We start from the raw sequence: 17,762 nt of genomic DNA, 5'->3' as shown, positions 1-17,762 counted from the left end.
CTTTAACCTGAAGAGGCAGTATCAAGTTTTGTTCTCCCAAGATAGATAGTAGATGATTCTCTTACAAAAAACAAATGCTACATTCTGCACAATAGAAGAAACAAACATGGTTTTCTTAGAAATTAGTTCCCTCTGTGATTTTCTTAGCCCATTTCATTATTGAGCAAAAAAAAATTCATAACAGCCACTTTTCCAAGAGCCCTTTTTATGTCTTTGTTTCTCAGACTGTAGATGAAGGGGTTCAGCATAGAGTCGCCACTGTGAACATCACAGCAGCTGCTACATCTGTCTCAGTGGAGTGGGTGGATAAAGAGTTGAAATACAGAAATATGATGGTGCCATAGAAGAGGGAAACCACAGCCAGGTGGGAGCCACAAGTGGAGAAGGCTTTCCATCTTCCCTTTGTGGATGGCGCTCTCAGGACAGCACAGGTGATAAGGATATATGATACCAGGATGCAAATAAATGGAGTGATCATTATCAGCCCTGCCTCGATAAGAATCATCATCTCATTGAGGTGTGTGTCAGAGCAGGAGAGTTTCAGGAGGGGGGTCACATCACAGAAGAAGTGGGGGATGGCGTTGTCTGCACAGAATGAGAGTCGAGCCATCAGCAAAGTATGCAATAGGACATCCAGGTTGGCAATGACACATGACTCAGTAACCAGCAGGGCACAGAGCTGATGGGTCATCTTTGTTGAGTAGTGTAAGGGGTGGCATACAGCAACAAAGCGGTCATAGGCCATCACCACCAGGAGGAAACCGTCCATACCCATGAACATGTAACAAAATACATCTGTGTGAGACACCCGGAGAAGGAGATGGTCTGACTCCTCAGTATGTGGTTGGCCAGCATCTTGGGGACTGTGGTGGAGGAGAAGCAGATGTCCACGAAGGACAGGTTGCTGAGGAAGAAGTACATGGGAGTGTGCAGGCAGGAGTTGACGGCCAGGAGGATGAGCAGGTTTCCCGGGACCGTGGCCAGGTACATGCTCAGGAAGAGCATGAAGAGGAGCTGCTGCTGCTGGGGCTGCTTGGAGAGCCCCAGGAGGAGGACCTCGGAGACACTCGACTGGTTGGCCACTCCCATGGGCCTGGACTCAGATGCAGAGAAGAGAGGCAGAGGTCAGAAACCTAGAAGCTAGGGGTGTGGATGCAACAATCCAAGCTCCAGCCATGGTCGTGTTAACAAAACCTGTATTAGAGTTGCTCGGTCAGGATCTGTCCTTAGTCTCTACACCCTCAACTTCCAACTCCCAGTCCTAGATGATGCTGGTCCCACTGGACTCCTTGTCTAAATTGTATCAAATATAACATAAATACAACACACAGGCACATACTCAGCCCTCTCTGCCATTATGTATGTCTCTTTAAACATTCCCAGGCTTTCTTCTACTTCTTAGTAGCTCTTAGAGACAAGAGAAACAGCTGATTATTACTGGGTTTATCTCAAGCTCCAGCTGATGGATTCAAGACTCTTAATGCTTCTCCCTGGATCTGGAAGATTTAACAAAGGAGATTCTCAAAGATCTTCACTCATTAGTAAACAAGTATTGACATCCCCATTGTTATAATCTCACCTGGGAGAAATTAGTGCTGCTGCTATCAAGTGTTCTTCACCTTTGAGGAACAGGCCAATGCTCCTCTTTATTATAAGGTTTGGAAAGTCTTGGAAATATAGGTAGGTCCTGAGCAAGTGAGGAGCAGAGGGTCAAGGCCTTAGACCTCTGTGCAGGGAGGATGTATGGGGGAATTAGAAACAGTATGTATAGGAGCTTCCATGGCCACTGGGACCAGATTCCCTGAGAACATCATTAGAGAAAAGCAGAGAGTAATTGTCTCACTTTTTTCCTGGTCCTGTGGACCCAACAAAGATGACAAAGTATATCATCCAACTCCGGGGTCAGAACTTTGAGATAAAGCAATCCGGGTGGGGACAAGTCCCAGAGAAAATTCCCTGAGACTTCAAATTGCATCACCTTGCTGATCTGGACTCATGTTTATGTATTTGAAAATTCAGTCGTTAAAAGATTTTTCTTCCTATTTTCTTAGCTCGGAAACTGGGGTTATTGCAGTGTTATTTGAGTGAACCCCTTTTTTCCTCTCATATCTGGTCATTTACTGTGTAGAGTTAGCAACGCATTTGCAGATAAGGATGCTGGGGGCTGGGGGGTGGTGTGTAGCATTACACAGTTGTGCTGAGTCCTTTAAAGCATTTGTTGTAAAGGATAATCTGTTTGTAATTGGGAGCAGAGATATGAGAGAGAGCACAGCATGCCATGACTGAGAAACTCCAGGCGCCTAGAGTAGACTTCTTTTGGGATGTCTTCCCAGCTCACAGTGGATCACCTTTTCCTAAGAATGGTCCCTGAATCCATAGAGTCACAGGGGCATGGGCTCCAGCAGCCCAACTTATACTCTACCACCTCCTGCCCAGTGAGGATTCATGATTGGATTAGGGAACCTGGAACTGAGGCTGAGGGCCTGTGGGTCACTCTCAGTATAACTTGGTCTGGACAGGTAAATTCAGGCATTTGTAATCTCTCCTGATTGCCCCATAAATGGAGAAGCAGAAGTCTACAGAGAAGGACAAAAAGTGCAAACAGAGAGAGAAGTAGAGATGAGCTGGAGAGGGTACTGATGGCTGTCCAGTTCAGGGTTCAAGTCCTTTTCTGATGATTGGCTATATTGTGGCCTCACTCACAGTTCTTAGTTGCAAATAACAAAAACCAAGTCTTGTTGAGTTAAGCAGAAAAGGATTTCATGAAAGTGATAATGGTGTGGAAATTAATAAAAGAAACCTTAACTAAATTGGAGCTGAGAGGTCCTGCAGGGGGGTGCTCTCACACCCTATCACACATCGTCAATTATACCAATCAGGAAGGGAGGGACGCTTGCATTTTGGACAGGAAGTAAAACTACTTTACTACTGAAGGAAGATTTCTCTCCCCACCTGGCAATGCCCCGCCAATGAGAAATACTGCAGCTCAGCCAATGAAAAGGTGTTGCCACCATGAGCTGCTACTTTCCCCCCAGTGGACTTTATTTAGAACAGCCACTCTCTACTCCCCCTTTTTCTTTATAAAAGCAGCTCCCCTCTTGTCTTTTCTGGATTTGCCTATAGTTTTCCGTAGCATGCACAACCCCATTTGCAATTCTTGGATATTTCTGAATGAACTCATTTTGAGATAAAATAACAGGCAGCTTTGCTTTTTAAGTTGACAGTCATACCTTTCAAAAGCACGGAGCATCTGGAGAACCAGGCTCAGAAGGTCACACACCAGCTACAATGGCCCCAAATCTTGCCACAGAACTGGTTTGATTAGTATACCTATGTTCCTGCTGCCTCCAAGTATGAATGTTATAGTTCATGGCTTTGACACAGTTATCATTGACATGAAATGCCACCAGTAGCACTGTCGCCCTGGAATCCATCTTGCTGCAATGGCTGCCACTGCTAGAAAAAGTCCTCATGGTTTCCCCTTCTTTGTGTCAAAGGCTGAGTCAAGATATCTGATGAGGGGGCTGGCCCAGTGGCATAGCAGTTAAGTTCATGCATTGGTTCGGATCCTGGGCATGGACTACTCACCGCTTATCAAGCCATGGTAAGGCAGCGTCCCACATAGAAGAAGTAGAAGGACCTACAACTACGATATACAAATAGGTACTGGGGCTTTGGGGAGAAAAAAACAAAAAAATAGAGGAAGATTGGCAACAGATGTTAGCTCAGGGCCAATCTTCCTAAAAAACAAAAACACAATAAAACAAAATACAAAACAAACCCGAGTGACGTCAGCATCATGGCAGAGTGAGCTTCCCCCATTCAACTCTCCCCCTCTAAGACACAACAAAAAGGACATTCACATTCCAACAGAAGCTATTCACACAACACAGGGAACATCTGAGGCACCCAGGCAGCCATACACCTGAGGACAGAGGTGCTGGAATCCCCATAGGAAGTGGAAGGGGATAAGAGGAGCTCTTTTCCTTCCCCAAGGACTGCGACCCAGAGACTGAGGCTTTGCGGCTCCCAGAGGAGGGGGAGGGGAGGCTCGCCACGTGAAATCCGGTACTCTCCAAGACCCCTCACAGCCTGAGGGGATCCCCCTGCGGAGAGAGTGGAACTGTTGCAAGGGTAGTTTCAACAGGCTGGCCCCTCAGGAAAGCAGAGAGCGACAGCTAAGTGAGAAACCTCTGAGATTGGGGAGGTGAAAGTAAGCGCCCCTCCCCCACCCAGCCCATCCGACTGGCACTTCAGCACAGCAGTGCTTCAGCTCAGCCCCATCCCCAGGGTCAGTGGCCCCCAGGTGCCTGGGCCCCACGGGCAGGGGCAGTGTGACCACGACCCACCCCCATGGGCGGTGGCCCCCAGGTGCCCAGCCTGACCAGCAGTGGGGCAAGCCTGTGCCCCTGCACTCAGGCCCCACCATGCCATAGCCCCAGCTGCTCTGGCTGGACCAAGCCATGGCCCAGCTCCTTCGGCTTGACCGCCCCCTCAACCCCTGGCTCCAGTGGCTTCGGCTTGGCCTGTGCTCAGGCTCCAGCTGACTTGGCACCAGCAGCTTCGGCCCAGCACACTCCAGTTCCAGCTTCTTTGGCCCAGTGGCCCTCCAGCTCCTCCTTCTTTGGCCCAGTGCACTCCAGCTCCTCCTTCTTCAGCCCAGAGCACTTCAGTTCCAGCTTCTTCGGCCCAGCAGCGCTCTAGCCCCTGCTTCTTTGGCCCACTGGCACTTCAGCTGCAGCTGCTTCAACCCACCCACAACCGAGCCCCAGCTGCTTCAGCCTAGCTGTGCTCCAGTCTCAGCTGTTCCCACGCTCCAGCTCCAGTTGTTCCCATGCTTCCCGCCCAGCAGCCTCCACTCAGCCATGCCTAAGATCAGCCAGGGGCAGACGAGAGTGCCTGCAGGTTGAAGCAAGCCAGAATACACCGCCCTTGACCCCCACCCAGCAGCAGCAAGAGGAAACTGCGACCATATATTTTCACCATGAGGAAAAGTAAGCCAACACCAACAGGCACCATGCAAAAATATATTCAATCTCCAGACCAAAAGGAAAATGACAAGCACCCAGAAGTCAACCCAGAAAGCACAGAAATGTATAACCTTAATGACAGAGAATTCAAAATAGCCATCATAAAAAAGCTTAATGAAATACAAGAAAACATAGACAGACAATTCAATGAAATCAGGAGTTTCTTCACAAAAGAGATTGAAACTGTAAAAAAAAACCAATCAGAAATCTTAGAGATGAAAAACACAATAGAGGAGGTAAAGACAAATCTGGAAGCCTTAAGCATCAGAGCTGACAATATGCAGGAAAGAATTAGCAATATCGAGGACAGGAATGCAGAAACGCTCCAGATGGAAGAAGAAAGAGAACTAAGACTAAAAAGAAATGAAGAAACTCTCTGAAAAATATCCAACTCAATTAGGAAATCCAACATAAGGATTATAGGTATTCCAGAGGGAGAAGAGAGGAAAAAAGGAGGAGAGAACTTGTTCAAAGAAATAATATCTGAGAACTTCCCAAACCTGGGGAAGGAGCTGGAAATACAAGTGAATGAAATAAATAGATCTCCTAAATATATCAACATGAAAAGACCCTCTCCAAGGCATATAGTAGTAAAGCTGGCAAAAGTCAATGACAAAGAAAAAATATTAAGGGCAACTAGACAAAAAAATAAAATAAAATAACATACAAAGGATTTCCTATCAGGCTTTTAGGCGATTTCTCAACAGAAACTTTACAGGCTAGGAGAGAGTGGAACAATATATTCAAAATTCTGAAGGACAAAAATTTTCAGCCAAGAATACTCTATCCAGCAAAAATATCCTCCAGATATGATGGAGAAATAATAACTATCCCAGATAAACAAAAGCTAAGGGAGTTCATTGCCACAAGACCCCCACTACAAGAAGTGCTCAAGAAGACCCTCATCCCTGATGGAAAAAAGAGAAAGGGGATTCAAAGTTTTGAACAGGAGGAAAATAGGTCGACAAAACCAGAAAAATTACAGTCCTCCATCAAAATAGATTATCAAACACTTAAATATAAAACCAAAGATCAAGGGAAGGTAAGCACCAAGCATAAATATAACCTCATCATGTTAAACACGAACTCACAACACAAGAAGGAATAAGATGTGACAACAATAACTTAGAAGAGGAAGAGGAAAGGGGTCAAATCGACTTAGTCTAAGGGAATAAGAGGCCATCAAAAAATGGACTATCACATCCACAAGATTTTTAATACAAACCTCATGGTAACCACTAACCAAATAATCAGAACAGATTCACACACGATAAAGAAAGAGAAAACTAAGAGAACCCTCATACAGAACTACCAAACTAAATTGGTAGTCCGAAACACACGGGACGAGAAACAAAAGAAATGCAAAAGAACCAGAAAAAGAGTGATAAAATAACAACAACAAGCCCCCATATATCAATAATTACCCTAAATGTAAATGGACTGAACTCTCCAATCAAAAGACACAGAGTGGTGGGATGGATTAAAAAACAAGACCCAACAATATGCTGCCTCCAGGAAACACATCTCAGCTCTAAAGACAAAGACAGGCTCAGAGTGAAAGGACGGAAGACAATACTCCAAGCTAATGGCAAACAAAAGAAAGCAGGGGTTGCCATACTTATATCTGACAAAGTTGACTTCAAGATAAAACAGGTAATGAGAGACAAAAAGGGGCAATATATAATGATAAAAGGGACACTCCACCAAAAGACATATCACTTTTAAATACATATGCACCCAACATAGGAGCACCAAAGTACATAAAGCAACTATTAACACACCTAAAGGGAGATATTAACAACAACACAATAATAGTAGGGGATCTTAACACCCCACTCTCATCAATGGACACATCATCCAGACAGAAAAAAATTAGGAAATAATGGACCTAAATGAAAAACTAGATGAGATGGACTTAATAGACATATACAGAGCACTCCATCCAAACACAGCAGATTACACATTCTTCTCAAGTGCGCATGGAACATTCTCAAGAATAGACCATACTTAGGAAACAAGACATGCTTATATAAACTTAAGAAGATTGAAATCATAACAAGCATCTTTTCAGACCATAATGCCATGAAGTTAGAAATGAACTACAAGGCAAAAACCAGGAAAGTGACAAAGCTGTGGAGACTCAACAACATGCTACTAAACCACCAATGGATCATTGATGAAATTAAAGGAGAAATCAAAGCATATCTGGAGACAAATGAAAATGAAAATACACTGTACCAACTCATATGGGATGGAGCAAAAGCGGTCCTGAGAGGGAAACTCATAGTAATACAAGCCCACCTTAACAAACAAGAAAAAGCCCAAATAAGCAACCTCAAACTACGCCTAACAGAATTAGAAAAAGAAGAACAAACAAAGCCTAAAGTCAGCAGAAGGAGGGAAATAATAAAAATCAGAGCAGAAATAAATGAAACTGAAATTAAAAAAACAGTAGAAAGGATCAATGACACAAAGAGCTGGTTCTTTGAGAAGATAAACAAAATTGACAAACCCTTAGCCAGACTCACCAAGAAAAAAAGAGAGAAGGCTCAAATAAATAAAATTAGAAATGAAAAATGAGAAGTCACAACAGATACCACAGAAATACAAAAGACTATAAGAGAATACTATGAAAAACTATATGCCAACAAATTGGACAATCTAGAAGAAATGGATAAATTCCTAGACTCATACAACCTCCCAAAACTGAATCAAGAAGAAATAGAGAACCTGAATAGACCAATCACAAGTAATGAGATTAAAACAGTAATCAAAAACCTCCCCAAAAATAAAAGTCCAGGACCAGATGGCTTCTCTGGAGAATTTTACCAAACATTCAAAGAAGACTTAATACCTATCCTTCTCAAACTATTCCAAAAAATAGAGGAGAATGGAACACTTCCCAACACAGTCTATGAGGCCAACATCACCCTGACACCAAAGCCAGGCAAAGACAATACTAAGTAGGAAAACTACAGAACAATATCCCTGATGAACATAGATGTGAAAATCCTCAACAAAATATTGGCAAACCAAATACAGCAATACATTTAAAAGATCATACACCATGATCAAGTGGGATTTATACCAGGGACACAGGGATGGTTCAACATCTGCAAATCAATCAATGTGATGCACCACATTAACAAAACAAGGAATAAAAACCATATGATCATCTCCATAGATGCAGAGAAGGCTTTTGACAAGACCCAACATTGATTTATGATGAAAACTCTCAACAAAATGGGTATAGAAGGAAAGTACCTTAACATAATAAAGGCCATATATGACAAACCCACAGCCAACATCATACTCAATGGGGAAAAACTGAAAGCCATCCCTTTCAAAACAGGGACAAGACAAGGGTGCCCACTCGCCACTTTATTCAACACAGTACTGGAGGTTCTGGCCAGAGCAATTAGGCAAGAAAAAGGAATAAAAGGAATCCAAATAGGCAACAAAGAAGTGAAACTCTCGCTGTTTGCAGATGACATGATCTTACATATAGAAAACCCTAAAGAATCCATCAGAAAACTATCAGAAATAATCAACAACTACAGCCAAGTGGCAGGGTACAAAATCAACTTACAGAAATCAGTTGCATTTCTATATACTAACAACGAACTAACAGAAAGAGAACTCAAGAAGACAATCCCATTTACAATTGCAACAAAAAGAATAAAATATCTAGGAGTAAATTTAACCAAGGAAGTGAAAGACCTATACAATGAAGACTATAAGACATTACTGAGTGAAATCAATGATGACATAAAGAAATGCAAAAATATTCCATGCACTTGGATTGGAAGAATAAACATTGTTAAAATGTCCATACTACCTAAAGCAATCTACAGATTCAATGCAATCCCAATCAGAATCCCAAGGGCATTCTTCACAGAAATAGAACAAAGAATACTAGCATTCATATGGGGCAACAAAAGACCCTGTATAGCTAAAGCAATCCTGAAAAAGAAGAACAAGGCTGGAGGCATCACAATCCCTGACTTCAAAACATACTACAAAGTGATAGTAATTAAAACAGCATGGTACTGGTACAAAAACAGACACACAGATCAATGGAACAGAATTGAAAGTCCCGAAATAAAACCTCATGTCTATGGGCAGCTAATCTTTGACAAAGGAGCTAAGGACATACAGTGGAGAAAAGAAAGTCTCTTCAATAAATGGTGCTGGGAAAACTGGACAGCCACTTGCAAAACAATGAAAGTAGACCATCTTCTTTCGCTATACACAAAAATTAACTCAAAGTGGATCAAAGACCTGAAGGTGAGACCTGAAACTATAAAACTCCTGGAGGAAAATATAGGTAGTACACTACTCATCATCAGCCATAAAGGGATCTTTTTGAATTCCATGTCTACTCAGACAAGGGAAACAAAAGAAAGAATAAACAAGTGGGACTTCATCAGATTAAAGAGCTTCTACAAGGCAAATGAAACCAGGATGAAAATGAATAGGGAACCCACCAGCTGGGAAAAAATATTTGCAAAACATATATCTGACAAGGGATTAATCTCCATAATATATAAAGAACTCACACAACTGAATAACAAAAAACAAACAACCCAATCAAAAAATGGGCAGAGGAAATGAACAGACACTTCTCCAAAGAAGATATACAGATGGCCAATAGGCACATGAAAAGATGCTCAACATCACTAATCATCAGGGAAATGCAAATCAAAACCACACTAAGATATCATCTTACACCCGTTAGAATGGCTATAATCACCAAGACAAAAAGTAACAAATGCTGGAGAGGATGTGGCAAAATGGGAACCCTAATCCACTGCTGCTGGGAATGCAAACTGGTGCAACCTCTATGGAAAACAGTATGGAGATTCCTCAAAAAATTAAAAATAGAAATACCTTATGATCCAGCTATCCCACTACTGTGTATCTACCCAACAGACCTGAAATCAACAATACAAAGAGGCTTATGCACCCCTATGTTCATCACAGCATTATTCACTATAGCCAAAACATGGAAGCAACCCAAGTGTCCCTCGACTGATGATTGGATAAAGAGGATGTGGTATATATATACCAAAAGACAAAATCGTCCCATTTGCAACAACGTGGATGGACCAGGAGGGTATTATGTTAAATGAAATAAGCCAGAAAGAGAAACACAAACAGTGCATGATTTCACTTATATGTGGAAGATGAACCCCAACACACGGACAGATAGAACTGTTTGGTGGTTACCAGGGGCTAGGGAGTGGGGGGGGTGGTGGGCACAAGGGGTGGAGCGATGCACTTGTATGGTGACTGATAAACAATAATGTACAACAAAAATTTCACAATAAAAAAAAATATATAAAACAAACCCAAAAGATACTTGATGAGTAGTCAAATGCCCACATCTTAGCTGCAAGAGGGGCTGGGAGATGTTATTCAGGGTTTTCTGCTATATAGGAAGAACTGGACATTTTCCCAAAATTATGAGATAGGGGATTACCTAGGCTTTGGAAGGGGTCACAGAAGTTGGGAAGCCAAAAAGCATGATAAATGCCCACTAGAACCCACCCCTCCAGTTACACAACAACACATATCCCTCTTACCAATTTACCCTTCAGGAGAAGAGAAATTCTCTGGCCTAACATAATGCAACTATCCTTCTCACAATATGGGAACAACACAAAATCCCATCAGTGACTGTATCCAGGTCGACAACGAGAATCTCAATCATGATCCCATCATGACATTCTATAACTTCTGAATCAAACTTGAAAGCTAACCAATAACCACATATCCGACATGTATGTAAAACAGAGGGATAAAGGGAGAGAAAAGAAAAAGACAGCTAGCTCATTAAAATACATAAATATATGCATAACAAAGGAAGGAGGGAAATATGACTGGATGACGTAGTCTTCATGTCCACAGGTAGCCATGAACTCTTAGTCGATATTAATAATTTTCCTTATCCACAATCTAATTCCTGTTCCCTTTGTCTTTAGTCAGCATCTCAACTAAGGTTTTTAAAATCTGATATAATAACCTAAACTTTCATGTCTGAAAGATTTGACCTGCTTATGATTTTGCCCATATAAGATGGTCCTAGCCTTCCATTAACTGGCATCACTGGATGTGGCAATTCCAGAATCCTCTCAAGGAGATCTTTCCATTCATAATCCTCTCTGCTACCATTGTGTAGCAGCAAAACTATTTTCTATTGATAGTCAAAGTCATAACAATTTTAGAGTCTTCTTTTCAGTCAGATTACCCAGGAGCCCAAATTGGCCAGCAAGAAGTCTCTTCAGAGCCCAGTTTTGCTGATAAAAGAGGCAAAATTTTGAAAGGATATCATTGTATTACAAAAGGACATGCCCATTTCTAACTCTTGTGTCCTTGCCCTATAAATAACTGGTTGGGAGAAAGTTCAGCGTATATTGTCCACTGGTACGAAACTTACACTGTGTCCTGTAAAACAGCACCCTAACCTCACAGGGTAACCTCAACTGGTGCCAAAACTGAGTCTTTAAAACACCATTTCTCTATTCCATAAGGTCAACTTCTCCTGGTGATGGTGAGAAGTAAATACCGATGAATCCCATGGACACCAGCCTTCTCCCTTATGTTAGTTATCTATGGTCAAGTAACAAATTAGCCCCAAACTTAGCAACTTAAAACGGTAAACATTTACCTCACGCAGTTTCTGTGGGACAGGTTAAACGGTTCTGGATCACGGCTTCTCATGAGATTGCAGTTAAGCTGTCAGCAGGGGCTCAGTCATCTGAACGCTTGACTGTGGCTGGAGGATGGGCTTCCAAGATGGGTCACTCACATTGCTAGTGGCAGGAAGCTTCAGTTCCTCACATGGACTTCTTTGAAAGCTAACTTGATATGTCCTTGCAATAGAATAGCTGGTTGCCCCCAGAGCAAGTGATTCAAGAGATCAAAATGGCAGCCACAATATCTTTTATGACAGAGCTCCAGAAGTCACGCACCATCATTTCCACAACATCCTATTGCTTACACAGTGCTATGGACTGAATGTCTGTGCCCCCACAAAATTCATATGTTGAAATCCTAACCCCCAAGGTAATGGTATCAGGAAGTGAGGCTTTGGAAGATGATTAGGTCATGAAGGATTAGTACCCTTATAATAGAGGCCTGAGAAAGCTCTCTTGTCCCTTCCATCATGTGAGGTTACACTGAAGATTGCCATCCATGAACCAGGAAGTGAGATCTCACCAGACACCAAATGCGCCAGCATCTTGATCTTGGACTTTCCAGCCTCCACAACTGTGAAAAATAAGTTTGTTGTTCATAAGCCACCCAGTCTATGGTATCTTGTTATAGCAGCCTGAATGAATTAAGACACCAAGTCAACCCAATTCAACGTGGGAAGGGACTACACCGGACTACGATCATGGGGGGCCCACGTGGCAACTGGCTACCACATTCCTTTTATTATAAAGTGAGTTTCTTGGTTAGAAACGATGTTTGTGGGATACCAAGTTGATGAATAGATCCATTCACGCCTAATACACATCCTATCAGTCTCTCAAACTCAGGTTGATTAAGGGCCTCATTGTGTACACTAGTTTCCCTTTCCCGAGTGCTTCTGCACATTCCCAGATACCCATGCTCACCATAGGTTTGCCACCTATATTGTCGCACATCATCAATTTTGTTATATCCTCTTGATTAAGTGGTAAGTGATACCAAAGATGTCATAAGGATCTGAGTCTCACTCACAAAGCTCAAACCTTAACATCTCCTTTAGGTTTGCAGTATAGGCCACCATCTGCAGAACCAAACACATACATCAACATTGCCTCCTAGACCAGAAATCTAGGGGAGCTAAAAGCAGCGATTTTCAAACATTAACGTGCACAGAAATCACCCAGGGATGTTGTTAAAGTGGAGTCTGGCTCAGGAAATTTGGGATGGAGCCTGAGATTATGCATTTCTAACAATCACCCAGGCAATGCCTGGTCCTCGGATCATATTAAGTAGCAAGAGCTTAGCCTTGGAGTAAGAGGAGCCCTTACTCTGATAAGGTCCGAGCCACCTACACCTGTTCATGCGCTGCTGGCTCTCCAGCCAACCTCGCCTTTTGAAGGGATATCCAGATTAGAAGTTAGATCTTGACCTCCAACAGTCCCAGCCCGTGGAAGTAGGAGATATTCAAGATCATCTCGTGACCGATCCTAACCGAGAAGGGCAGACAGATGGGGCAGAAACCTAAAGAACTGGGACCAGGTGGAATGTGGAAGGCTCATGGGACCCGCCAGTTGCCCAGGTTGGCGGGCACCAACCCGAGTGCCATCTTTATGTCACTTTGGGCTAAAAGAGACAGAGCCACTTCCCGCAACGCAGAACCTCCGCTCCACGCTGGGGCTCACAGCCCGCGGTACTTCCGGTGAAAGACGGCGCCACACTTCCCTGGGAGACTGCGCAGGGCTGATGCCCCGCTCCCTCCTATCTAACGACCAGGAGCACGCGGCGAGGAAAATGGGCCCCTAGTGTTGAAGGATTGAAGAAGGACCTGCAAAGGGTGGGGCAAGGAGAGCCAGGAGACGCAGCCTCTGATTGGTCCCGTTCGAGGGTGGGTGCAGCGCTTCCGGGAAGAGGTACCGCCGGGTCTGCGCCTCACTCGCTGCGCCTGCGCGTGGCAGACCGACCTGGGGAGATTTTCCTGTGTGCGGAAGACTCCGGACGCAGCGGGCACGGTGGGGGTGAGGGGGCTGGAGGGGTAAGTGCAAAACTTACGGGGGCCCAGAAAGCTGAGTAATCAAGAGAAATAATATTTCAATGCAATGTGTTTTAAAAGGCAAAATTAACGCAAAAATTCTTTGAACAAAATTGAAATTTTGAAGACAAGATCAGTAAGATGGAAGTTAATTTAATATTATGTAAGACCTTCACTTGGTCAAGATAAATTGTCCAATATGGCAATTCTCTCAGTTGAAACCAAGAAAGACAAAGAGGGACCTGCCGGGTGGCATAGTGGCTAAGTTTGCATGCTCTGCTTCCGTGGCCCAGGGTTCGCAGGTTCAGATCGCAGGGTGGAGCAACGCACCGTTTGTCAAGCCGTGCTGTGGCGGTGTCCCATATAAAGGAGAGGAAGATGGGCACGGATGTTAGCCCAGGGCCAATCTTCTTCAGCAAAAAAGGGGAGGATTGGCAACGGATGTTAGCTGAGGGCTAGTCTTCCTAACAATAAAAAATAAAAAGATAAGGAAGTAGATTTTGAAAATATTATTGATGTTTGCTTCCATTGAAGCTAGTGTCAAAGATAAACACAGCTGGGCATAAGTTAAAGTGGTGAAAACCGATTTTTTTCAGTAACTACTGACAGTAGGGGAAGGAGCTGAGTGCCATTCCAATTTCTGCAGAGGTGACTGGGCGTTTTAAAGGAAGAATGAGAGAATAGGAGGGGGATGGCTGGGACTTGAGCAGTCCGGGAAGTGAAACATTACAATAAGTGGGAGAGGGGATTGGTCCGTGTGAAACCCATCTGGGTTTGCTAACTAGCGCTGATGGAGGTTAGGCTCCTACCCCCCATGGAGACAGAGACAAAGGGCCCTATCTTCAGGTGTTACTGGAACAAAGAGTAAATTCTTTTGACAGCCTTGATTTTTCTGAGGCAGGCGTTTTAAGAGGGGCTTGAGCCAACCCAGGGATGTGGCCTTCAGATATTAAATGCTTTGTTAGTATTAGTTCAAGTCTTTTAGGCCAAAGTTGAGCCTAGTCGAGAAGAGGGAGGGGCCTGACTAGCGTTTGGTCAAGGAGGGAATTTTTGTCGCGTAAAACGTTTAAATATTCGGATTTTGATATAAATAAAATATTGGATTCAAAACAATGTGAGTTTTAATGTACCTACTTTTTAACTTTGCAACTACTTTAAATGTTCTGGAAAAAATTAACTATTAAAAAATACATTAAAATGTACATATCAGGCTTCGATATGGCTTGGAAGCTGTGACAGGGTGGCAGAGAGCTGAGCTAAGACCATTAATTCCTTCAGGAAACTTTTTCATCGTCCTCTTCAGTGACTTCCCCATATTGATTAATTCATATAATCATTTATTCAGGTAAATAATAATTGTTGAGCAACTACTACATCCCAGGTACTGTTGGAAAACTGGGTCCCTGTACTTATGGAGATACAGCCTAGTTGGGTAGGGAGGTTAGAGAGAAAAGCACAAAATAATTCCCTCAGGGTACCAACTTCTATTTATTCATTATTCATGAGACATGCGCTTTACATGAACCCAGACTCAGTGCCTAACACTGAGTGTACAAATGTGAATAATGACCTATTCCTTATTTCAAGGGCCTTATATACTCATGGTGAGAGACCCAACGAGAATGCAAACAACTGTAGTAGAAGGTTGTATGGGGCATATGAGAAGGATAAGGCAAGTAGTTCTATTGGGATGGTGTATTAGTTTCCTAGGGCTGCCATAGCAAAGTACCTTAAACTAGGTGGCTTTAAACAACAAAAAATTATTCTCTCACAGTTCTGGAGGCTAGATGTCCAAAATCAAGGTGTTGACAGAGTTGATTCCTTCTGGAGGCTCTGCAGGAGAATCTGTTCCATGCCTCTTTTCTAGCTTCTATAGCTGCCAGCAACCCATAGTGTTCCATCACTTAGGATTGTTTAGTGCCAGCAATCCTTAGTGAGGCTTGTAGATGTAGCACTCCAGTCTCTGCCACCGCCTTCACATGACCTTCTCCCTGAGTGTCTTCTGTGTCTCTGTCTCTTCACTTGGTGTTCTCTCTCTGTGTAGCTATGTCCAAACTTCCCTCTTCTTATAAGGACACCAGTCATTGGAGTAGGGCCCACCCTAATCCTGTGTGACCTCATCTTAACTTGATTACATCTATAAAGACCCTACTCCCAAATAAGGTCATATTTACAGATACTGGGAGTTAGGACTTAAACACACCTGTGGGTTTTTTTTAGGTGGGAGACACATTCTACTCACTGCAGTAGGTAATAATATTGGGAATGATAGGGAGGTGGAATGCAGAGCACTTTGTGACTGATTGGATATGTGGGATTAGGGAGAATGTAGGGGGGTAGCAGCATAGTGGTACCATTAACTGAGAGAGGCAATGCAGGCAGGAGAGAAGTACAGTAGATCGTATGTTTGTGCTTGTTGGGGTGGATTGTGGTGCTGATGGTGGCAGTCGGGAGATGATGTGTTCCATTTAGCAAATGTTGGGTGTGAAGACATCCAAGTGGAGGGGTTCAGGAGTGGGACATCATGGATGTACATGCAAGGGGAGGTCTGACAGATATGTGACAAAATAACGCTCCAGGCAGGATCACATTTGCAATCAGTTCATTGAGTTGCTGAGATGGGATGTGCCCATCCCACCTACACTCCCAATTTCCAGCACTCAGTTCTGAGTGCTATTGGTTCAGGGTCTGGCTTCACGTGGTTCAGAAGTCATCAATACATAAATTTAGGGGGCCGGCCCGGTGGTGCAAGCAGTTAGGTGCGCGCGCTCAGCTGCAGCGGCCTGGGGTTCGCAGGTTCGGATCCCGGGCACACACCGAGGCACCGCTTGTTAAGCCATGCAGTGGCGGGGTCCCATATAAAGTAGAGGAAGACGGCTATGGATGTTAGCTCAGGGCCAATCTTCCTCAAGAAAAAAGGGGAGGATTGGCATCAGATGTTAGCTCAGGGCTAGTCCTCCTCACACACACACACACAAAAATACATAAATTTATTTGAGGCTATGAGATTGAATGTGATTGTCCAGGGAGAGAGAGTCAAAAAAAAATCTGAGAATAAAACCCATGAGGACAATAACGTATAATGAGGTGATAGAAGAATACAAGCCAGCAAATGTGATCTGTAAATGTGGTAACCAGGAAAGAATCAAGGAACAAGAAGAAAATGGTGTCTCAGAAACCAAGACCTAAGATTCAAAAAAAAAACAAAACAAAATAAAACAAATCATAATGTATTATCATAGTGATAGTATGTAAGAAAACTCCCCAACCTCAGTGGCTTACAAAAGCAATAACTTTCTATTCATTGGTCTGCAGGTTGATTGACCTTCAGACTGTGGCACATCTGGGCTTGGCACCAGATGGTTTGGGTTGGTTGGACTGGGCTCACGTCAGCTGTTCTTGTGTCCTCCTGGGTCTCAGGCTGGTGGAGCAGCAGGCATCCAGAGCGTGTTCTCCTGGCGGAGCACTGGAGTGAAGGAGAGCAAACTCAACTGTGCAAGCCCATTTGAAGCCTTTCCTTACGTCATCTTCACTGACATCCTGTTGCCCAAAGCAATTCATGCGACCAAACCCCAAGTCAAGGGTCAGGGCACTCCATCTGCCATGAGGCCATGGAAAGGACATGGACATGTAATTGTACTACAAGGGAGTGAAGGATTGAGATTCACAATTCATTCTACCACAAGAACCTAGTGGTAAACAATGCCAATGAAACAGACAAATTAAGGAAAGAACTAGATGGCATCAACTATATTTTGTAAAATTATTTTTTAAAGAAAATATTGAGGTTTTCCAAATATATCTTATAATATGATAAATGCAATAAAGCCTGGTAGTTAAGCATATGTGTCTTGGTCAGCCAATATGGCTCAGCTGTTCTTGTTGTCAGAGTATCACTGTAAATTAAATTTTAGGTGAAAAAGTGGGACCCAAAAATATTCAGGGGCCGGCCCAGCAGCGTAGTAGTTGGATTTGCGCACTCCACTTTGGCAGCCCAGGCTTCACAG

At 43.4% G+C, this 17,762-nt stretch overlaps 1 protein-coding gene across 1 annotated transcript; it reads right to left on the bottom strand.

Moving 5' to 3' along the window:
- Positions 1–143: 143 nt before the first annotated feature.
- On the bottom strand, positions 144–1,089 carry LOC101391681 (olfactory receptor 1F1-like). Its single transcript, XM_014793396.1, is given in 3 exon segments — positions 144–250; positions 253–783; positions 786–1,089. Coding segments are annotated over 3 exon segments (942 nt in total).
- Between the last annotated feature and the right edge of the window lie 16,673 nt (positions 1,090–17,762).

The sequence above is a fragment of the Ceratotherium simum genome, chromosome 26 (genome assembly GCF_057802395.1).
Source record: "Ceratotherium simum simum isolate JZ-2026a chromosome 26, ASM5780239v1, whole genome shotgun sequence".
Taxonomy (NCBI): domain Eukaryota; kingdom Metazoa; phylum Chordata; class Mammalia; order Perissodactyla; family Rhinocerotidae; genus Ceratotherium; species Ceratotherium simum.
This window is presented reverse-complemented; position numbering and strand designations above follow the sequence as displayed.